Source organism: Gallinula chloropus (assembly GCF_964237585.1).
Source record: "Gallinula chloropus genome assembly, chromosome: 13".
NCBI lineage: Eukaryota > Metazoa > Chordata > Aves > Gruiformes > Rallidae > Gallinula > Gallinula chloropus.
In genome coordinates, this window is record NC_140098.1 from 14,688,730 (window position 1) to 14,712,525 (window position 23,796).

A 23,796-nucleotide genomic window follows, 5' to 3' on the forward strand; every position below is an offset into this window, starting at 1 on the left:
TGCTCCCAGCACTCCCACACAAGGCCAAGTCCAGCAGCAGCCCGAAAAGGAACCTACTGTCGTGCACCCCGACTTCAGGGGGAGCAGAAAAGCCACCTGAGGCTGTGCCCCACGGTCAGCTGTACAAAACATCCCCTGCAGAGAGCCAGAGGGGCCATCTTCTCACCCTCTGACTGCTGGAGCAAAGCTCCAGCTCCTCTCCCCTGCTCTCAGACCGCTTCCAAACCTGTGGGGCTGGGTCAGCCCTCCCAAACTGAGTCTGGACTCTGTTTCTCCCTGTAGATCATCCAGTCTGAGTGCAATGGGCCCTGTGGCACCCGAGCTGGCTCTGTGCTGGACAGATAACAGGGTGTATCTGCTGACAAGTGCCAGGTGAGTGCAGCTCTGCTGCTTTCAGGGCCGATCCATGATCAGCAGCACTCCCATGGCTGTTGGGCAGGGACTTGGAGGCAGTGGGAAACTCACCATGGTCCCAGAACACTGTTATCCAGCTTTGCTGGTGGGTTCCCAACCACAGCTATCCCAGCACAGAGAGGCAAGCACAGCTGTGAGGTTACAACACAGGGGAGTGAGATTTGGGGCACAGGCACCGACCAGCTATGTGCTGGGACAGTGGAGCACAAAGCTGCACGCTGCAGGGTGCCTCTTGCTCCGTCCCAGTTCAGTATATTGGGCACTGGGAGGTGAAGCTGAGTTGCCTTCAGGGTGGGCAGCCCATTTGCCACTGCTTAAAATCATAGAATCCCAGCCTGGTCTGGGTTGGAAGGGACCCCAAGGGTCACAGAGCTCCAACCCCCTGCCACAGGCAGGGACACCAACCTCCGGGCCTGGAGCTACACAAGGTTGCCCAGGGCCCCAGCCAACCTGGCCTTGAACACCCCCAGGGATGGGGCACCCACCCCCTCTCTGGGAAGCCCCTTCCAGCCCCTCACCACTCTCTCTGCAAAGAGCTTCCCCCCAATATCTCATCTCACCCTTCCCTCCTCCAGCTTCACTCCAGCCCCCTTGTCCTGCCAGTCTCTGCCCTTTAACAAGCTGATTCCCCTCCTGTTTCTCTGCTCCCTTCAGGGACTGGAAGGCTGCAATGAGGTCCCCCCACAGCCTTCTCTCCTCCAGGCTGAACCAGCCCAGCTCCCTCAGCCTCTCTTCATAGGGGAGCTGCTCCAGTCCTCTGAGCATCTTCATGGCCCTAAATCACTTGATAATGTCACTACCTCTACACCCATGTGTGTACCCCAGGCAGCAGTTTGCCAGGGCAGCCTGCCCGTTTGTCCTCAGCTCAAGCAGGAATTGTGAACTACATCCCAGTGAACTTCAACCTCACCCAGTCCCTTTTTCCAGGCTGCCTTGGCAGGAATCAACTGCAACCAGGTTATTAGCACAGAAATGTTTTCTGGCTGGCACCCAGAGTCAACAAGATACACCTACAGCTGAGACAACAGAGAAAACAACATCACGTGGCAACACCGGCGCGTACGTCAAACCCAAACACCTCTGGATGACGATTCATCCCCCCCTCCTCCCCTCTGTTTTTCCAGGAGAGTGGTATTTGGGTCCCACTGAGGTGCTGATAACGCTGTGGAGGACTCAGGCACACTTGGAAAGCCCGTGTCTTTCTAAACACACGGGGCAGAGCTGATTGTGTCACCCAGGAGTGGGGAAACGGCCTGGGTTTTGCAGGATGGGTGACGTAGCTGGTGATTGCATCACTCCCAGAGCCCTTTCTAAGCACTGACAGTGATCTAACTTCCCTCAGGATGCCCTGAAAGGCAACGTGGAGAAGAGCCTGGGGTACAGGGAGGGAAAAGGCTGTGAATTCCAGAGCTATGGCCAGTGATGTCACTAGATCATAGAATCTTAAGGGTGGGAAGGGACCTGCAGAGCCCATGGGGTCCAACCCCCTGCCAAAGCAGGGTCCCTGGGACAGGTCACACAGGTCGGTGTCCAGATGGGGATGGAATCTCTCCAGAGAAGGAGACTCCACATCCCCTGGGCAGCCTGTCCCAGGGCTCCCTCACCCTCACTTGAGCCCATCACCCCTTGTCCTGTCCCCACAGACACTGAGAAGAGGCTGCCCATGGCCCCCTGTGTCCCACCCTTCAGCTATTGATACCCATTGATCAGATCCCCTCTCAGGCTTCTTCTCTCCAGGCTGAACAGCCCCAGCTCACTCAGCCTTTCCTCACAGGGGAGATGTTCCAGGCCTTTAACCATCTCTGTCCCTCCTCTGGACTCTCTCCAGGAGATCCCTGGCTTTTTGACACCAGGGAGCCCAGAACTGGACACAACACTCCAGGTGGGGCCTGAGCAGGGCAGAGTAGAGGGGGAGGATGCCCTCCTGTGACCTGCTGGCCAGGACATGAGATAGATGTGTACTACAGTGGAGAACAACATGCCCTGTCTTTTGTGTGTGTACCCAGCAGGCTTCAAGCAGAGCCCAAGCAGGACAGCTACACGAGGCCTGACCTCACCTCACTTCCTTCACAAACCAGAGCATCTCCCGTCCACTGTGTTCCTGCAGCAGGATGGGTGATACACCTGTGTTACCTGGTGCCAACAGCACACTCTGAGGGGGCTGTGGGGTTGTTTTAATGTAATTAACCTCTCTGGAGAGCGAGGCTCTGTGGCAGCAGAGACCTTCACGGGATGGTTGTAGCTTGAGCAGCACAGCAGGAACCCAGCCAGGGCAGGAACACCTTGGTGTGGGTGATGTCTCACCTCTGTCAGGAGACAGGTTTGTCCGTTTGGCTGGAGGAGAGCTCGGCCTGTCCTTGTCTGCTGGCTCGTATCTCTTCCTGCTTCCTTTGTCAGCAGCCTACAAGGGAATCAGAGCAGACAAAGGAGCTGTGCAGCCACTTCCCCTTCCCCAGGGAGGGAAACCAGGCAGAGATGCTTCCCCGTGCCAGCTGCTCACACATCTCCCATTAAACTCTCTGTGCATACCAGTGCCAACCATCATCCCCACTGGTTTATGTCCCTACAACCATGAGCAAACAGCAGCATCCTCCAGCACCGGGGCTGTTGGGTTTCACCCCTAATTAGGAAACCAACCCAAAAATAGGAAAAGCAGGAGAATTTTAAGAGAGGGGGTTTTTATTTCACAGGCACCAAAGACAGCACGTGTCAAGGAGGCATGGGGAGCCCTGCCTTCTTCCAGGATCTGACCAAGGCAGGCAGTAGTTATGTGTTAATTGCACACTCCTCCCCACAGAGCGTGCTTCAGAGGCTCGATAAAGGCACCCCACACGTCATGGGGAAGTAGAGAAAACTGCAGCCTCAGACTGCAAGGGGGAATTTGGACTGTGAGGAAAAAAAGAAACACATAAAATAATTAATGCTTCAAAACCAGGAACCTCCCCACATGACTGGGGCCAACACCCTGCTCCAGCACAAAGGCCCACGAGGCCAAACTCTCTCCCACACGATCTGGGATTGTGATCTCAGCCCAAGGCACTGAGCTGGGGCATCAGGCTCAGTCACAAAAGGGGAAAGAAAAGAGGCTTGCAGAAAGCGTGGCTGGTGGCAGGCACCCCAAGAGAAGTGAGGCAATGGGCACTTTTACCTCCCTGAGTCAGTTAGTGACTCGTCAGCAGTTGGCTGCAGAGAGGGGAGTGGGAGGAGAGCTCGCTGGGGGGAGGATGCTTGCAGTGGGGCCAGGTCCCAGCGCGTGTGGGACCGGCGCTCAGCGCACGCCTTCACCTCCCTGCTCCTGGCTGTAGGAGCCTTCGATAAAGTTGGTGAAGAGCCCTTGAAGCTGCAAGCAGGAATGTGCCCCAGGGAAGCCGCCAACACAGTCCCAAACTCGAGCCACCGCAGGGTGTGAGCTGCCAGACTGGTTCTGTCTGCCGCTGGAGATCCCAGCTGCCGACCTACCCGGCTGAGCTCATCCCGACAGCATGGAGTCTGGAGCTCCCCCCTTCTTCTTCTCCACCAAGCCTGAGCCCCACTATCCATCCCATCCGCTCCCTGGATCTCCCATGAGTTGGGAATTGGAGCCAGGCCACCTCTCACCTTGTTCAAAAGGGTCAGTTTGATGTCTTTGTGAGCGCTGAAGCCCCCTTGCTGAGCCTGGGGGGCTGAGGGCTGCTGGGTCTGGAGGAGCTGCTGGGATTTGCTCCCCTGGCTGGGCTTGGCTGATTTCAGGAGCTGAGCAGGCACATCCCGTTTCCGCTTCTCCTCTTTAGCACTGTCTTCTTTTTTTGACTTTCCTGATGAAAAAAAAAACAAAACAACCCCAAGAGAACCCAATTGTGATGGATCCCTCTCACCCACCCACCCTGGGCAGGGCAGGAGGATGCCACTCTGGGGACTGAAGAAGCCCAGCACACTATGTGGCCCCAGGGGTGAAAAGATTTGGGAATCTTCACCAGAATTTCTGCAGAGAGGACACTGAACATGATGCACAAAGGATAAAAGGCTCTGTCTGCAAACTCTGCCACGGGTCTAGAGCAGAGGAAGAGCAAACACCACTCCAAAGTTGACTAAAGGATTTAGCATCATCTCACAGAATCACAAGGTTGGAAAAGACCTTTAAGATCATCAAGTCCAACCATTCCCATCCTAAGCTAAACCAGATCCCCGAGCACCTCATCTACCCTTTCTTTAAACACATCAGGGATGGTGACTCAACCCCCCTCCCTGGGCAGCCTGTTCCTGGCAGGTGGTTGAGAAAAGACCAAGGTAAGAGAGGGGATGGACATCAGGCAGAGCTCCCAGGAAAGGAGGAAAAGGCCTCTTCACAGTCAAGGACAAGCGGGTGAAGGATGCTAATGTGTGTTTGCTCCACAGCCTTCCTCCTCCATGGCCTCACCCTCCTCAGGCGAAGCCTCTGCACTCCCCCAGCCCCAAGCACCTGCCTCCGTTCAACAGTTCTCCTGGAGCTCACAATATCCCCAATCAAACCATACAGATATCACCCTCCTCCCACTTTTCTTTTCCCAGGACTCCTCAAGAGAAGGAAAAAAAAACATCAAACCAAGTACCTCTACCTTTCTTCTGCTGCGCTGGGGTGGGGGATCTGGAGCTGGCTGAGGACACGGGACTGGCCAAGTCCGCGTACATGTCTTCGGAGTCGGCGCTGCGTACAGAGCTGCTGCTAGAGGAGGCACTAGAGACAGAAGAAACGCTGCTCACGCTCAGGGACCTGCAAAGAGCCAACAGCTCGTTACAGTCACGAAGGCAACAAGAAGCAGGAGGTGATGTGGCAAGACACCTTTGTTTCAATCCCCCCACTGCGTGGCCGCGATGTCAGAAACCTGCTAAGGCAGGTGATAGCCAGCAAGAGACAAAGGCTGCTGGGTCTCCTAGGGCTTGGAGGAGATGAAAGATTCCAAACATGTCAGAAGGAAGCCTAGAAAGCGCTGTTTGTTTATAAACAGGATTAAGGCAACATGTAAACAGGTCACCGTTTCCGCAGCTAAACAAAAAGTGAAAGCAAGGGCGTGCGCTATCACGCACGGGTCAGTGTTACAGCTCAGGTCAAGGGTTCCCTGGCAATGGTTTTGTTGCTTGGCACACAATTTATTCACAGAGGCTTTAAAAGCCTTGGAGTCCCACAGCTCCTGCCCAGGTCTGCAGGGTACAGTGCAGTCCAGCTGCCTGCTCTGAGGATGAACACAGTGCCATGCCCGACAACAACAACAGGGAAGACGGCTGTGAGATGACTATCGTCTAATAGTGCCTATAAGATGGCTATCTCCCACTGAGACACAGCATTAAAGATGTCAGATAATCATTGTATGCCATCAAGGGAGACTTTCTGCTTTGAAATGTACTGGACAAAACCACAGGGCTATGAACTGGACTTCCCTTCAGGGACAGGCCACAGCGGATGCAAACGGGCTGGCACCGCAGCCAGCGCCACATGGGACTGTGAATATTCACTGTGTGAATATCTGGGGAGCCTCTCTGGCAGGTTCTGCAGGTCACACTGATTTCTGCACTCCAGGGATCACCCTGCCAGCAAGGGCCACAGGCTGGCTCACTGGAAGCTGGCTTGAGCACGACTGAAGGGGCTGTGGTAGCTGCAGCACGGACAAGCCCCAGAACGAGCTGCACAGTCGCTGACCCATTGGTATCGCGACAGAGATGAGTCTGGAGAGGTTTCATTGATCGCTGCAGTGGTCACTGGATGAGCCAGAAACTCATTCTCCAGGAAAACTCCAGGCTACAAGGCTGAGACAGCAAATCCAGTTTGGGCAGAGATTCTATTTCCTATGGTTCCTCCTTCTCCATGTGCCTGTGAAAGCAGCAAGTGCAGCCCCAGTGCCACAGAGCAACACCCACATTAAGTTCTCCCCATCTTCTCCTCCTCAGCCCTGTAAAGCAGAGCCAGCACGGAGCCAGCACAGAGCCTGAGTGCTCTCTGAACCTCTTGCATCACCCCTGCCCAATCTGATGAATGCCACAAGCAGGCAGTAAACAAGGTTGTATTTCTGTAAAATAACACAGATGTTGAACCTCAGGGTTTCAGAGATGGGATATGGGAATTACCACCACTCAGAGCCAAGTCCTACTTCTTAGTCCACTAGTTTTACATTACTGGTCTGCTTTTAAATCCCAATCACAGGGAAGCATCGTGTCTCCAGGCTGCTCAGGAGGTTTCAGGGATTCCTGTGCGCGAAGGGATGCAAAAAGCAGAGCGAAGGAGTTGAAAGAGGTTTGGTTCATGACTCTACCACAGGGAGTTAGGTCTTTACAAACCCCATAGACTAACAGGCACTTAAGTATTCACGTGGGGGTGAACATGGAGGGGACTGCTGAGCATGGAAGGAACTGCTGAGCATGGAGGGAACGGCCATGAAACTTCACCAGTGGGGTGAAAAAATAATCAGCCAGGCCTTTTAGGTGTTTTCTGACCTCCCTCTCCTGGCAGGCCAAGCATCTTTCCTAAGGACATTTAGTAATCAGAGGTAGTAGAGGTTTAGAAGAGCAAAGCTGCATAGCCCAGGACTGCCACCTTGTAAACAAATTAGGAAGTGAGATCACCCTGGCCATAAGATGTTTTGGTCATAATTTAGGTGAAGAAGGGGCAGTTGGGCACCCATGACAGATTATCTCCTGGAATAAGCCAGAAGGACGCTACCAACGTGGTGCTACCATCATGGTTCAGGGCTTGGGCCTCGGGACACCGAAGAAACCATCTCGTTTCACGTCCTAGTTACCTACAGCTTCTGAAACTCGAAGCTAGAGAGAGCTTTGGCTGCAAGAAATCACAAGGGTTAAGAAGAGTTACAATCTCCTCCTACTTCAGCAAAGGTTATGGAAGAGTTGAAGCTGTACCTGGATTTCCTGGACCCAGACGGGGAGTGGGAGACTGAGGCAGACGATGATCTGGAATGAGATCTGGAGAGAGACCGAGACAAGGACCTAGATCGAGAACTGGAACCACTGTAGCTGCTGGCGCTGCCGCTGATGCTGCCGCTGATAGTCCGCCTGCAAGACAGCAAAGGACATCCTCACCTCACCTCGCCGCGCTCCGCCGCAGCACTGGGTCAGAGAGAAACTCTGGAGGGGCAGGGAGGGCACGACGCAAGGTGGGTGCTGGTGCTTTGGCAGCCTAATTGTTTCAGATGTTGTCCTCAACCTCGCCTTCCCGGTCCTGAGGAAGCATCTGCTTTCTGAACAGTAGATGTTTTAGGCAAGACTGAGGAAATGCTAATGAGAGGCAGGCAAAGAATGAGCCAAAAAGCACCTTAATCCTGTGCTGATACCAGGAGTAAGTGCTTCCTACAAGGGAAGATGGCTAACGGGGCGATGCTACCTCGTGTCTCGGGCTGCACACGTAACCATAGGCATCTGTTTCATGACTGACACGCCAGTGTGAACATAACCAGAGCTGTTTTGTCATCCACACAGCAGGGAGAGCACAGGACAGTGGGGTTTGCAAGGGTACAAGTGTGGGGAAAACAACCCAAGGCTGGAATAAAGACTAATCAAGGTGACTAACGACATCCGAGATTACCGTTAATTAAAGCGAGTGAAAGCGAAACTGGAAGTGAGGGAGTTTCTAGGGAAAAGAAACTGTTGTGATCAGGTTTCACCTCTGGAGATGGAGCTGCTCAGCCCAGGCCTTCTCTTTAGCTCCTGTAATCCCATGCAAAATTAAGAACTGACTTGGGAAGCTTCTGGAAACTCGGATGGAAAACAGACTTACAGCTTGAAAACAAAAGCATCAGCCAGTGAGCCAAGAAAACCACATATGCCTTGCTGCAGGGATCAAACAGTCCCAGCCCTCATCACACAGGCACTTATATTAAACACATTTCTTACACATCAAGCTACTGCTTCCTCAGGCTAGGCACAGGGGAGTTCTGGAATAGCAGTAAGGAGGACATGTGATGAATTTCAGCCGTGCTTAGCTCACTTTGTGTCCTTCCAAGAACAGGCAAATGCTGCTTGTGTTTATCCCATAACGTTTTAAAATACAACAGAAGAGATTAAGCCTGATAAACATATTTAATTACAGAGAACTGCTCCAGCAAACCATCAGAAGCCTCTCTCATTTCAAAGGCAAAGGGAGGAGAAAAAGGCAGACAGCTAGAGGACAGATGGAACGAGTCACCCAAAACATTCCCACTAGTCCCACACGAAGCCAAGAGGGGAAAGCAGAGCAGGGGAGCCAGCAAGTCACACACTGGGAACAGTGGAAGTAGCAGGGCTTTTCCTCCTCTGCCCCAGCAGCACTGCTGCATGCTCCCAGGACCACAGGGAAATGCTCTCTGTGTACTGGAATATGTTGGGAGTAAGGACAGCCCAAACATGTTGCCACACAGCTCGACCCTCCAACACGTCAGAGCTGCTCTCTGGACTGAACACACCTTCACTGCCATGCTGCACGGCCCCTGTAGCCAGCACCTCTCTAAAACCCCTTTTTCTGGCACCATAGGTCTTGCCTTTCAATAAATTTAATGTCATCCCACCTAATTCATCCCCTCAAAGAACCTTTGGAGGCAGGAGCCACTCACCAGTGACTTGGCCGCATCATCCACCCTCAACTCCTCCCCTCTCTTCCCATCTCCTCCCAGTAAACCACATTTAACACTGGAAAGTCCGTGTAGTTGGTAGTCCTAAGAGAACCCCAGGATTTCCTCTATCTTCCAGGAGATCAAGGCTCACTCCACCCCACAGCTTTACCTCCTGGGTGGAGTCCTTGTCTGACGTTCCTTCCTTCTGGCCTCACGATTATCCCCTGGTTTGGCTGGCTCGGGTGCAGCAGCTGTAACTTTAGTGAGCGGCTGAGGGACTGGAAGGGCAGTGAGTTTCTTCACAGATTTTTCACTACAAAAAAAAAAAACAACCCAAAACACACACAAAAAAGAGAGTAATTAAAATTAGAGACAGAACACAGATGTTTTCCAAAGTGATGAAGCCAACTGTGTTCCCTGTTAACTAAACACGGTATGGATGTAACCACTGTGGCTGCAGATACTTGGCTATTCCATGAGAATACTGCCAACCACCACAGACACAGGTGCCCTTAAAGGAACCCATCTCCCATGCTGTAAACTGAGGCAGCCTTTCAGGGGTGAGTTACTACACACCAGCCAATTTCTGGAGACAACTTGTAAATTAAATGATGAAGTGAAACGCACAGACTCACAGAATCTTAAGGGTGGGATGGGACTCCCAGAGCCCATGGGGTCCAACCCCCTGCCAAGGGGGGCACACAGGTCGGTGTCCAGACGGGGCTGGAATCTCTCTAGAGGAGACTCCACATCCCTTGGGCAGCCTGTCCCAGGGCTCCCTCACCGGGAAGAAGTTCTTCCCCACATTGGGGGAGAACTCCCTGTGCTCCAATTTGAGCCCATCGCCCCTTGTCCTGTCCCCACAGACACTGAGAAGAGGCTGCCCATGGCCCCCTGTGTCCCACCCTTCAGCTATTGATACCCATTGATTAGATCCCCTCTCAGGTTTCTTCTCTCCAGGCTGAACAGTCCCAGCTCACTCAGTCTTTCCTCACAGGGGAGATGCTCCAGGCCTTTAACCATCTCTGTCCCTCCTCTGGACTCTCTGCAGGAGATCCCTGGCTTTTTGATCCCAGGGAGTCCAGAACTGGACACAAGACTCCAGGTGGGGCCTGACCAGGGCAGAGTAGAGGGGGAGGATCCCCTCCTTTGAAGCTGCTGGCCACGCTCCTTTAATGTCCCCCAGGATCCCACTGGCCCCTGGGGCATACTGCTGGGTCATGGCCACCCTGTCACCCACCAGGACAGCCTGTTAGTGCTCAATGTCCCCAGGAGTGATGTCACACCTACTATTAATTAACTGGAGCTGACTGGCTGAGTGTAGAAAAAAAGAGACTGTTAATTCCTCCTCCTGTGCTGAAGACTATCTCCATCATCCCCTGAGGAACAGGGGATTAAGAGCACCCAACATTAGGCAGCTAAAACAATCCCTGTGCTGGTGGCACATGTTACCAAACCAGTGCTGGAAGGGTGTCAATACACCCTGCTGCAGGCACAAAGCGTGTCCTTAAAGGGTTCAACCCTCTGAGTCCAGAAGGGGGAAGGAGAAAAAAAAAAACCAGGTCAGTAAGGGAGAAGTGTGGCAAAGGGGATGGTCCTGTATTCTGGAGAATTCCGGGGGATTCCCACAGTGTCGTTTATTTACAGGTCACCTTAAGAGAGGTGACATCACTGTGGTGTTGCATCACCTTCCAGCCATAATTTACTATGTATCACAGGAGTTTGTCAACGTTTAGAGGAGCAGGAGCACTGGCAGGATCTGCCAAGCCAACAGTTTCACAGCTATTTTAATTCATATCAAATGATTTTCATTTCTCTCGTTTCCCAGCTGTTTTAACTCCCCTCCAGTAGTAAAGGTGGAGGAGGCCGAGTTGTTTCTTTCTTAAGCTACAGCAGAGGAATGAATTACGTCTTCTTATAGCTCCTGTATCCACCTATCTGCAAACACAGCATGTTTACCCAGTAAATCAGGCGTGTTTGAACACTCACGTACACATAACGGGGGCCCTGACGTGGCGCTTCGGGTCACGGCCTAGTGACAGGCCCGGCAGCCTTCGGTTAACGGTTGGACTCCATCTCAAGGGCCTTTTCCTAAGGAAACGGGCCTTTTCCCTAACCTAAATCATGAGGGGTTGGAACAGGCTGCCCAGAGAGGGGGTGGGTGCCCCGTGTCTGGGGGTGTTCAAGGCCAGGTTGGCTGGGGCCCTGGGCAACCTTGTGTATCTCCAGGCCTGGAGGTCGGTGTCCCTGCCTGTGGCAGGGGGTTGGAGCTCTGTGACCTTTGGGGTCCCTTCCAGCCCAGACCAGGCTGGGATTCTATGATTCTCTACGATCCTTAGGGATACCTGTACATTTTAAATTTGGATTTCATAAGCAGAAGCATCATAATTTAAACATGGAAAGCTAAGCATTCTTCTAGGTGGCTCCTTTTTTTGCACCTTCTGGTTCTTTCTTAAGCTGTCAACCAGGTCAGAAGGGTCTGACTCTGGAATTCAGAGGCTGTTCAGAGCCTCTTCTGCAAAGTGTTGAGGAAACAGAGAGGAACCCTTACCCTTTGCCAGCAGGTGGTAATAACTCCCCTTTAGCCTTCGCAAGCGGCTTGTGTGGAGACGGTGTTGGAGAAGGAGAGGGTGAAGATGAGAAGGATCGTGATCTAGAAAGGAAGGAGACATGGTTCAGCTCCATGGCTGGGACTGCAGAAGGGTTTTCATGCATTTATCCCTGCTCCCTCCTTTAGCTAGTGACTGTATTCCAGGGGTTAGTCCCCATAGGGCTGAGCTTATCCAGGCTGTGCCCAACAAAACCAACTTCTGTCCCCAGATCAGTGATAAAAGTAGAAAACTAAAGGACAACACCCACTTGTTGGCTGCAAGAGAGGCATTCTCAGGTACTCCACACCAACACATGAGGCCTTCTCAACACCCCCTGTGTTCTCTCCTTAGGGAGATTAAGTCTACAGGAGAGAGAACTCTGACTGGTGAACTGACTTGTTTCACTCTGCTTTATATTCCTGCAACCCCCAGTACAGCCCACAGCCCCATAAACAGCAGCAAAAAACACCCCACACCACCTCTTGGGGAGAGACAGACACAAAAAAGGACATCTAATGAGGTATCTGAGTTCTGGAGCACAAGGAGAAAAGTTAAGCAGAGTAAATGAAAGCCAACAGATCAAAGGGGAAGAGCTGTTTCCTAAAACTGGGACTGCCCAAGAGGTGACACAGCCCACCAGAGGCTGGTGTTCAAGTGACTCAAGGGTCAAACACCCTCCTTGCAGCCTGGTACTTCAGAGCAGGGACTGGCTTTCTGAGGAAAAGTTAGGTGCTTGGGTGTTCCTCCCCATCCCACCTTCAGAGAGGTGTGCTAATCCAAGGGCGTCACCTACACTTGGCATTGTCCTGCAAGGAACAGAGCCTGGAGCAGCAGGGATAGGGGAAGGTCAGCCTGTTCCCCCAGAAACATGTGTTTGTGGAGGGTCTTTCCTAGGAGAAATCCCCTCTCCAAAAAAACACTAAGCTTTTCCCATCGACAGCATGATCCACACTGGGTGTCTTTTAAGAGGTGCCTGTCTAGGGAGCCAGTTCTCCTACTATGCATATTCCAGACCTTGGGAAACTGTCTGCAGGGGCCAGGAAGCAGCAGAGTAATTAACCATGCCTCTGTTTAATCAGCATGCAACCCCAAACTGCAACTTTGACATACAGCTGATGTATCTGCTCCTTTCAACCACCAACCCAGCGGGCTGCCTTGCAGTCTGTCGTGTTTCCCTCGCTCCAGAAGTGGAATGGTTTATTTCCAAGAGTTGACTGTTTGCTTTTAAGTAGCAGTAGAAGTGTCTGGGAAACACCACACTGTGATGTTCAAACCCAAGGAGCCATTACCTGGACCTGCTGCCTGAGAAAGAGCTGTGTCTTGAAGAGCGACTAGAGTAAGAGCTGTAAGATGATGATCTGGAACGAGATCGTGAGGAACCTGACCCAGAATAGGTGGATGAACGAGAAGAGGACCTGAAAGGAAAAGATTAAACTATATTAAATATTTATTTAATAATATTAAATATTAAAATTCAGCCCCTTTCAAGAAGTCCTTGGAGATCCAGGTTTCATTTCCAGTATGCTCAGTTCCCAAGTTCTCAAACACTGCTTCAAAAACTACCTGCCTTCTCTTTAGTGGTAGGTCAGGACTATATCCTCTCCTCAGTCCCCATCCCCTCCCTTTTCTTTTGGAGAGGATCCTACTGCTACCCCCCAGCACCCTTGAACAGGTCTCCTTTAGCAGACAATTCTGAGAGCTCCTTCCACACTATCTCACCCCTTTTCACCCACCAATCCCCCGAGATATGCTGGGTAGGTCACACAGGCAGGAGAACACAGAGAAACCTCATGTGCAGTGATCCCAGCAAGAAAAGCCATCTCCTTCAGGAGGCCTTTGGTTTTTAGATCCGTATCTTCAATTCAGCATGTTCCTCATTCCTCTCCAATACTTCCCCCCCCTCCTTTCACGAGCTTCAAGATCAAGGATTTAAGGAAAAGGATACAGCTTATACCTCAACTCTCCCAGATGCAGGGCTTTTCTTTCCTTCTGAAAAGCATGGCTTTTGCTTCTCTCAGCTCCCAACGTGCTCACCTTGAAGAGCCAGAAGCAGATGCTGAAGAAGCAGAGGTTTTTCGGCGCCTCCGCGCACGGCTGGGAGAGACTGAGACACCCAGTTTCTTTTTGGGGGACTTGGATCGGCGCCAGGGATCCTTCCACTCATCTGCTCTCTTGGATTGAGTGGTGGTGATTGTGGTGGCCTCCTTCTCCTTCTTTGGTGGCTCAGGCTGACGGCTGGAAAAGAGACAGAATTAGGTGGGTTTAGGGTTTTTTTTTCCTGGGTAGTGAGGCTAATAAAAGCACAGGGAGGGGGAAAGATCTTGGAAATTCATCCTTCATCCCAGCTCTTAGCCTCCACTGCAGGATGCTCAGCATCATTTTGGGGTGATGAAGTGTTAAGGACAACTTTTGTTTCATAACTCAGTGGCTAGGAGCCCTTCACAGCAGCTGTACCTGCAGGTTTTGTGAACTACTTTGTCAACCTGACCAAGCTGTGACCTGTTGATTGATTTCAGCCTTGGCTTTTGGCCTCTGAGGGTCAGAAAACAAGCACATGCAAAAGGGAAGGGGGAAAACCCTCCTTCTTCCTACACCAAGGAGCTGGAGCAACCCAAACCTGGCAGGCAGAGCCCCCCACTGCAACAGCAGTGCTAAGCAGAGCTAGCCTAAGGACAGAGTGTGCATCTGAAACGCTTCTTGACACAGCAAACTGCTGGAAACAGCCAGCAGGCACCAAGAGAAGCAATTCAGATGGACTTAGGAGAACATCATGTGGGACTGTGTCACCAGCCATACCATGGCTGAGATGCACTGATCCATTTTCACCCTTACAAAGGGGATGGTGACCCCATCAGTTGAGCATAAAGCAGTTCCTAACAGCTGGTTTATTACTCTCTAGGTGCTTATAAACCCCATGGAACACATGTTCTCCTACAGCCACGTAGATGAGTCCAGCTGGGCATCCTCCTGTGGTGGACAGCCATGTAGATGAGATGACTCCAGCTAAGCATCCTCCACCTCCTATGCTCTACTTGCATCTCCCCTTTTTCCTTTGGTTCTCCAAGCTTCCCTTCTCCATAAACCTCTGCAAGGAATTCAGTGCTACCTTCTCAGCATCCACACCAGATAGCTCCTTAAGTGCTGCAGACAGAGTTCTCTCCAGGCCAAGGTTTTACTACCTCTCTTATCTGTGGTGATTTAACCAGGGATTTTTCCTCACCTTTATTCTAACCCACACACGACTGCTCAATGACCTGCTCTGCTCAATGACCTGCTTGTAACCTTCTCCCTTGGGTTGTAGGCAAAGTTTACTCTTGCTTAAAGGTTTATGGAGTCTGTCCCGCTCCAAATTGCTGGTACAATGATGCACTTAATCCTTTTCTTAAAAGGAGTCCTCTCACTTGGAGGATTTGGGGTGGGAAGGCACCCTTCTTCCCTGGGTTCAGCCAGTACCACCCCATTACTCACAGGACCAAAGCAACCACTCCCCACACAACTTCCTCTGGGATAAAAAAAGGCAACCCCTAAGTTTTCTAATAATTCTACACACTGTGTCTCTTGCCATGATGCTTTATCCACCAACAACAGGATCATCAGAGTGATCCTCCCCCTCTGCTCTGCCTTGGTCAGGCCCCACCTGGAGTGTTGTGTCCAGTTCTGGGCTCCCTGGTGTCAAAAAGCCAGGGATCTCCTGGAGAGAGTCCAGAGGAGGGACAGAGATTGTTAAAAGCCTGGAGCATCTCCCCTGTGAGGAAAGGCTGAGTGAGCTGGGGCTGTTCAGCCTGGAGAGAAGAAGCCTGAGAGGGGATCTGATCAATGGGTATCAATAGCTGAAGGGTGGGACACAGGGGGCCATGGGCAGCCTCTTCTCAGTGTCTGTGGGGACAGGACAAGGGGCAATGGGCTCAAGTTGGAGCACAGGGAGTTCCCCACCAATGTGGGGAAGAACTTCTTCCCAGTGAGGGTGAGGGAGCCCTGGGACAGGCTGCCCAGGGGGTGTGGAGTCTCCTTCTCTGGAGAGATTCCAGCCCTGTCTGGACACCGACCTGTGTGACCTGTCCCAGGGACCCTGCTTGGGCAGGGGGTTGGACCCCATGGGCTCTGGGGGTCCCTTCCCACCCTTAAGATTCTGTGACTAAAGCTCTTCGTTAGCAGCCTCCTGTGCCCTTCGAAGGCTTCCCCAGTCCCTAACAAGTCTCACCCCCACAACTTCCACACAGGGACTTTAAAACCCAGCGCAGCCCCCACTCTGACCCTACACTTTAGCTAACTACAGCAGTTTTACAATGTGCCCCACATCTCCCTTGGCATATAGAGAATCTGACAGGAGGAGAAGCTCTTGGTTCAGGTTCACCACAACTCCCACCCCAGCTTTAGAAGAGGACACCTAGGTACTAGCACACAGGCTTGCTGACTGCCTGGTACGAGTCCTGAGCAGGGTTTATGGCTCAGCATTATTCACCAGCATCTTCATTTCGCACCATCACCCTTCCCTGTGCTGCTGACTCTGCATTTAACACGGCCCGTTGGTCTGGTTTCCATATTACACCCACAATCATCTCCCAGTATTTAATAAGAGAGGAAGACCAGGACTTTGAATATGGGGTTGAGATAGACTGGACCTATTATTTACACTGATAACATGAAATAACCCTAGCTGGGGTCAAGCTCTTGTTCCAGCAGACAATACAAACTCATTTCAAAGACATCTTGACCTCTGGAGTACCTTCAAAGTAGCTAAGTGCAAAGCAGGAAGGAAAAGAAGGTTGGGAACAGCTTACACACCTCCCATCAAGCAGCAGGAGAACATAACATGAGGATGGTCCTGATAATGCCAGACCACGTCCTGATCTGATGTTCCTTCCTGAGGGACCACAGCAGGGGTGTTTTGGGAGGTGCAGGGGAGATACACTGCTGGTCCATCTCAAGACCTGGGTAGCAGTGATAGGTCAACCCAGCTGGTAGTGAGGGAGAATGGGTTTAAATTGGAAAGGGATTTAGATTGGATATCAGGAAGAAATTCTTCACTACAAGGGTGGTGAGGTCCTGGCACAGGGTGCCCAGGGAACTGGTGGCTGCCCCCTCCCTGAAGGTGTTCAAGGCCGGGTTGGATGGGGCCTTAAGCAACCTGGGCTGGTGAGAGGTGTCCCTGCCCATGGCAGGGGGTGGGACTTGATCTTTGAGGTCCCTTCCAGCCCAAACCATCTTGTGATTCTATTGATTCTATAAAACCCATTGAGCAGCTTCTCACTGGAGCATCCAAGGTGACAAACGTGGAAGTCAACAACTAATGAACCACCTTACCCATCGCCTGGCTCAACTCCCCCAAGTCCTCAGAGACAAAAGTTCCCTAGAGAATTCTGTCTCTCTCAAAAAAAAAACCCCAAACACTTGCCCACATTGACATCCAACAGCAGCACATCCCAGGAGCAGGACCTCAGCTCCAACCCCACACAGGAACAACTTACCCTGAACTCCACAACCTCAGAGCAGAGACGCCTACGAAAGCAAATCCCATAACTGGTTACCTGGTTTGATGCAATTCTCCCTGGATGAAGTCACTTTCTGGAGAAAAGGGTTTTTTCCCCAGGAAAACCACAACAGAAAGCCTCATTTCTGGATAGGCTTCTTGGCTTTTTGACTCAGCAGTAACCATGGTGCCGTTGTGTAGCCAGGAAAGGCAGAGGATGCTCGTGTCAGGGCATTTTCAAAGCCTCTCCTCAAGAGTTACCTGTGTGCCCAACATGCAGCATCACCAAATAAACTAGTTCAACTTCATCTGATGGGATTGGTATCTGATGCCATGTGGCTCATGTCTTCCAGGGGAATTCAGGAGTCATTATTGAAAGTAAGAGACCACCAAGATCCTCACTGGCTGCCTTGGATGAGCATCATAGAATCATAAGGGTTGGAAGGGACCTCCAGAGCCCATGGGGTCCAACCCCCTGCCCAAGCAGGGTCCCTGGGTGAGGGTCCCAGGGCTCCCTCACACTCACTGGGAAGAGGTTCTTCCCCACATTGGGGGGGAACTCCCTGTGCTCCAACTTGAGCCCATCGCCCCTTGTCCTGTCCCCACAGACACTGAGAAGAGGCTGCCCATGTCCCCCTGTGTCCCACCCTTCAGCTATTGATACCCATTGATCAGATCCCCTCTCAGGCTTGTTCTCTGCAGGCTGAACAGCCCCTGCTCACTCAGCCTTTCCTCACAGGGGAGGAGATTGCTCGCTGCCTGTATGAGGTTCACAGAGTAGATCATTAGAAGCCAGCAGCCCACAGTCAGAGTTCCAATCGGATCTACTCCCACATCCCGATACTGTGTGGCTGCTGGGATGAGCGTGGAGGAGCTGTAGGGCTCACTGAGGAAAGGCTGCTGAGAAGAGGCAGCTCCCAGCCCAGATCAGGCTGCCCAGAGCTATGCTGTCTCCCAGGTCTGCTCCTGGTGCAGATGTACTTGAGAGATGTCGATGATCCTGAGGAGGGGAAGGCTTTCTCCTCGCTTTCACTCTCAGGCCTGGGTCATTTTTCCCTTCCTGCCTTGTGCTGGAGCTTGTCTGAGCTCTGCTTGTGCCAACCCAACACCTTCATCCAACACCAAAAGGAACAAAGACAGAAGGAGTTTATCTCTGGGTCAGAGAGTCCAACCAGCCCACGGCTGGGTCTGAACATCCACCAGAGCTGACCCATAGCAAACTGGGGAAGGAAGGAGACAAGAAGCTTGGCTGCTTCAGGGTGGGTTGAGCCATGAGATCAGCTCTTTGTATGAGTTCATCCTCAGCCCAGCACGATTCCCCAGCCTGCTGCAGGCAAACTGAACGTGCTGTGGTACAGAGGGTGGCTGGCTGGAGTCCCACCTCAACCCAGAGCCCACCAAGGGGTGAACCCTGTGCTCCTTCTCCCAACAAATCCCAACTTGCAGGGAGCATTTCGCATCTCTGAGAACTAACATCCTTGTTAAGCAAGCCCAATGCCACAAGCTTTTAAAATAAAAAGAATAATAATAAACAGATTACAGATGGAGCAAGAGATGGACAAGATGGACTGATCCATCAGCAGGGTAATTTCCTTCCAGAGCCCTGAGAAGCAGCATCCTGTGTCACCAGGGCACGAGCAAGGTCTGGCAGAGCTTGGCTATTACCTTAAAATAACTGAATCCTTCCTTTTCCAGACCCAACACGTTAATGGGCATTTGGCTGGGATTTAATTACAGCAATCAAGAGGAGAACTGAAGCTGAACGTGGCTTTGGCAAGGAGAGGAGGAACAAAGGCAGCTCCAGCTGGCAAGGCAAACCGCAGCGTAGGTCAGCCAGCGCCCGGCCGCACGCGCCGGCTCCCAAATACACCCTGCTGCAAGCACCTCACCCAGTGGCACTGAGGACTGGGAGAGGGGGGGGCTCAAGTTTTCCTCCTCATGTGTTTATGCAAATGACACCAAAGCATTTCTAGTCTTGGAGGGGAAAATAAGGTTCCTGGGGAATGCACTTCCTTCCTTTCTCCCTTCCTTCCTCCCTCCCTTCTCTTCCTTTCCCCTCCTTCCCTTCCTTTCTGTTTACTTCCTTCCCTTTCCTCTCCTTTCCTTTCCTCTCCTCTCCTCTCCTTCCCTTTCCTTTCCTCTCCTCTCCTTCCCTTTCCTTTCCTCTCCTCTCCTTCCCTTCCCCCTCCCCGTGGGACACGGCTCCCACAGGTAATTCAAACCTTATCACCCAACGTCACCCAGTGACATCAGCCTGGCTCCGGGGCTACTGTTCTGGCTGGGAGTCACAGCTCAATTTTCTGAAGGAGCAAAGTCCAAGAACCATTAAAAAAGCCTTTCTGGGTTTCTTGCAGGGAAGCAAACGTTGCATCAGCAGCACCAGCACCAGATTTCCTTCGGTGTCAGTGGAATTTTCCAGAGGAAGCAGACTCGAGGAAGGACTGGAGCCCTGTGCCAAGAGACCTGCAATACATCCCAGTAGTGTGCAGACACACTGGAAGGGTTTTTTTTCCCTCTCTTGGTGCCATAAAGTCACTTGGGTGGATGGAAAGGGATAACAGCTCCCCCAAAAGCCACCTATGTGGAGTTATGATGGGAAATGCTGAGCCTTGGAGCTGCTGCTAATTGATCTTGGTGGGTTATTAGCAAAGGATGTGCTTTTCTGCAGCTGTTTTGATCTAAAGCAGGGTTATCAGGCACTTCTAAAAAAAAAAAGAAAAGAAAATATTTCTTCAAAGCCTGATGGGGAGAGGCTTTGAAATTAAATAGTGGAGATACAATCTGAACCTCCAGTATGAAATCATCACAGCAGGTAGCTGAACACATCGGGGATGGGATCTACCCTGAGGGCTGAGCATTTGACGCCTTGAGAGCCGCCTCCAAGGGAGAGAGAGAGGAGCACATGTGTGTGCAGGGATTCTGCCCCTGTCTTCATGCTGGTTTAATAAAATCCAGTGTGGGAAAGCTCCACAGAAAGGGAAAGCTCTCCAGTAATTCCTTCTCTGAAATGCCAAAGAAAAACACATTCCTTGAGATCCACATCTGAGTCACTGGATGCTCTTCATCAGCTTGATTTAAGGTTATGCAACCCTTCTCCTTTCACTATGGAAGCAGAGGCAGAGCCCCAAGAACCATGGAGGCCAAGGAAAACTCCAGGTGACAGGAATGCTTTGTGGAGGTGACAGGAATGCTTTGTGGAGAGCTTCAGAAAGCTTTGCTGATCTGGTTCATGGAGAGTTTTGTATTATCACTAACTTCCCAAAGGACCTGGGAGTGTACATGAAGCTGAAGCTGTCTAGCCAGGTTCCACTGCTCCAGCTTGGAAGCTGCACCACAAGAAAGAGGGATGTAAACAAGTGATTAGAATGTTTATCACCGCAGAGTTACCATGCAGGGCACTTTACTATGAGCCTGAGGAACCACAGAGCAGCATGGGGCATGTTCTGTAGGGAGGGAGAAGGGAAATCCTCTTCAGAGCAGTGCTGATGGCAAACCTGGCATGTGCAGGAGGAAGAGAGGTCCAGCTCCAGCCGGTAAACCTTGTTTCAGCCTGGGAAACCCAACAGCCTGGGGACATTTGCTTCTCTTAACTCACTGAGCTCCAAGAAGCCGCCCAGGGAAGGTGCTGGAGAGCACATCTGGCTCCTGACTGAGGCTGCTTTACCCCTTCAGTAACTTCTCAGGGATGCTGAGATTCATTCAGAGCGCTCCAGGGTCTTGCTGATGCCCGATCCAGAACCAGGAGGAGCCCACAGCTGTCTGTCCTGCTTGCTCTGCCTCCCATGGCAGGACAAACAGGAACAAATGAAGGATTTCTTTTAAAACAGATGGTATTTCCACAAGGAAGGCTGAGGGAACACAAAATCCACCAGCCTACTGCACCATCTGTGTACAACAGGCCACAGTGCCATTACCAAGCCCACCAGAAGACCTAGCTCTATGAGCAGCAGCTTTCAGACCAAGTCCCTACACTCAAAAACCAGGGAGCAGATCCAGCCAGCAGCACCAGGAGACCACCAGAAGCTGTTGGGAACCATGACAATGACCTGGGAACACTGAGAATTACAGCTTCATCCAAAAACTGAGCTCAGGCAGTTTGTGATCACACACAATCATGAATCACTCCATCTGCATTCCCATACTTCTGCCCCTCCTCTACCTAACCCACCTCATCCAAACGTTCTCTGACCCACAAGCTCCAGGTAACCCACATCCATGGATTTTAGACTCCCAGTTATCCCAGTCTGGGTTGGAAGGGACCCCAAGGATCACAGAACTCCAACCCCCTGCCACAGACAAGGACACCAACCTCCAGGCCTGGAGCTACACAAGGTTGCCAAGGTTTATTTTCCTACGTTACATCTCTGGGGCCCACAGAGTTCCTGACAAGAGGAATCTCAGGTGGGAGAGGAACCAGTGCTCACAGCAGGGATGTGTGGCTCCTTCCTCCCCACTACCCCAGCTAACAGGGCAGTGACACCAAGGCCACCACCCTCACCAGCAGATCCAGTTCCTCAGTGTCCCTCAGTGCTTTGGAAATACAACCACTAACAGGTCTGGGGGGACTCACTGCATGGCTTCATGTGTTGCTGAAACAACAGGAGTCACTGGGCTGACTGATAAAGACCTGTGCAACAACAGGAGGATTAAAGCCAAGTACTATTTCTATGTGCAGAAAGAGCTGAAGGCCAGCAGCCCAGGTAAGAACATCCTGCACCACTCTAAGTCTCTTCAAAGAAAGGATTTCATGGCACTTTATCCCTCAGATGACTTGCACAACAGTCAGCTACACTGGTAAGATGGAGATAGAAAGCTGGAAATCTTGTACTCAGCAAAATCAGCCACAGCCTGGGGCACCAGAACTCGTTCTGGAGATGGGGAGCACAGGGACAGACAGCCAAGTTATCCCTCTAATTGATCACAGGGTGTCCAGGCTTGTTTTAGGTGTTCGATGCCTGAGGAGGCAGGAGGAGGAGGAGGGGGAGGAACGGTTTTACCAGCACTGCAATCTCAGGTTATAAACTCCTCAGAGCTCATCTTCAGCTTGGGGAAAAACCAACCCAACCCAAAGCACAAAGCACTCAGCTGACTGCTCAGCCTGCACACCAGAGTCCTGCTCAAAGCCCAGACACCACAGCCTTTTCCTTCCCAAGGTCCAAGGAGAAACACTGACCACTGAGGCCATCAGGGTTGCCAATCTCACCAGAGCAAGCAGCGATGCCACAAGTCCTCTGGCTTCTCTGTGTTATTAGTCTTAACTGCTCCACTGCTGTTCAGGGACCAGACTAAACCTTCCCACTCTCAATAGAATGGGAAGGGATTTTGTTTTCATGTTCTTGGCTATTAGTTTTCTGACTTTTCTTTCATCCTTCACGGCGCTGCATTCTCCATACATCAGTTTTCTCCTTCCTCCAGCCTCTACTTGAAGGAGCTCTTACACTGATGGACAAACAGCAGGACAAGGGGGATGGAGTGAAGCTGGAGGTGGGAAGGGTGAGATGAGATATTAGGGGGAAGTTTTTTTTTTACAGAGAGAGCGCTGTGTGAGCTGGGGCTCCAATACAAGAAACATGTGGGACTGTTGGAGAGGGGTCAGAGGAGCCATGGAGATGATCAGAGGGCTGGAGCAGCTCCCCTATGGAGAGAGGCTGAGGGAGCTGGGCTGGGTCAGCCTGGAGAAGAGAAGAGAAGGCTGTGGGGGGACCTCACTGCAGCCTTCCAGTCCCTGAAGGGAGCAGAGGAACAGGAGGGGAATCAGCTTGTTAAAGGGCAGAGACTGGCAGGACAAGGGGGCTGGAGTGAAGCTGGAGGAGGAAAGGGTGAGAGGAGATATTAGGGGGAAGTTCTTTGCAGAGGGAGTGGTGAGGGGCTGGAAGGGGCTGCCCAGAGAGGGGGTGGATGCCCCATCCCTGGGGGTGTCCAAGGCCAGGTTGGCTGGGGCCCTGGGCAACCTTGTGTAGCTCCAGGCCTGGAGGTTGGTGTCCCTGCCTGTGGCAGGGGGTTGGAGCTCTGTGACCCTTGGGGTCCCTCCTAACCCAGCCCAGGCTGGGATTCTATGATACCAGCGACTACCTGTAATGACAGACATCCTCAGCTCTGCCTTTGGCAAAGCTCCTCACCGGTTGCACAATCCCCATGGAGCAGTTTTCCCAACCTCCCCAGCTCAGCAGCAAGGGCAGAGCAGTGCCCTGTGGGCTGGCAGCGGCGCTGCCTCTGCTGCAGGAATGTTAACGGGCAGCTGCCGGCAGCCGGGCGCGAGGTGCCAGCCCCCAGTGACGCCTGGAAAGGCCGGACTTGCCAAAAGCTGGGATCAAGCAATTAGGGAAAGCCCAGAGTCTATAAATAGAACAGCAGGTGAGTGCTACACCATCAAGGTGTATCCTGCTGCCCAGGAAGTGTAAAGCCAGTCACAAGCATTGAAGAAGAGAGGCTGAGGGAGCTGGGCTGGGTCAGCCTGGAGAAGAGAAGAGAAGGCTGTGGGGGGACCTCATTGCAGCCTTCCAGTCCCTGAAGGGAGCAGAGGAACAGGAGGGGAATCAGCTTGTTAAAGGGCAGAGACTGGCGGGACAAGGGGGCTGGAGTGAAGCTGGAAGAGGGAAGGGTGAGATGAGATATTGGGGGGAAGCTCTTTGCAGAGAGAGTGGTGAGGGGCTGGAAGGGGCTGCCCAGAGAGGGGGTGGGTGACCCATCCCTGGGGTGTTCAAGGCCAGGTTGGCTGGGGCCCTGGGCAACCTTATGTAGCTCCAGGCCTGGGGGTTGGTGTCCCTGC

The 23,796-nt window shown here is 52.1% G+C and overlaps 1 protein-coding gene across 2 annotated transcripts in view; it reads right to left on the reverse strand.

Annotated features, from left to right (window-relative positions):
• Positions 1 to 23,796, reverse strand: part of ZC3H18 (zinc finger CCCH-type containing 18) — a 53,360-nt gene that overhangs the window by 3,272 nt on the left and 26,292 nt on the right. The window contains exons 9-16 of one of the 2 annotated variants that reach the window (XM_084270243.1): positions 13,592 to 13,792; positions 12,847 to 12,972; positions 11,518 to 11,619; positions 9,136 to 9,279; positions 7,282 to 7,434; positions 4,989 to 5,143; positions 4,012 to 4,208; positions 2,719 to 2,815 (exon numbers count right to left, since the gene is read on the reverse strand). In XM_084270243.1, coding sequence (XP_084126369.1) covers positions 2,719 to 2,815; positions 4,012 to 4,208; positions 4,989 to 5,143; positions 7,282 to 7,434; positions 9,136 to 9,279; positions 11,518 to 11,619; positions 12,847 to 12,972; positions 13,592 to 13,792 — 1,175 coding nt within the window. Of the gene's footprint in view, positions 1 to 2,718; positions 2,816 to 4,011; positions 4,209 to 4,982; positions 5,144 to 7,281; positions 7,435 to 9,135; positions 9,280 to 11,517; positions 11,620 to 12,846; positions 12,973 to 13,591; positions 13,793 to 23,796 lie in introns of both variants that reach the window. The other variant, XM_084270242.1, reaches the window with a different exon arrangement.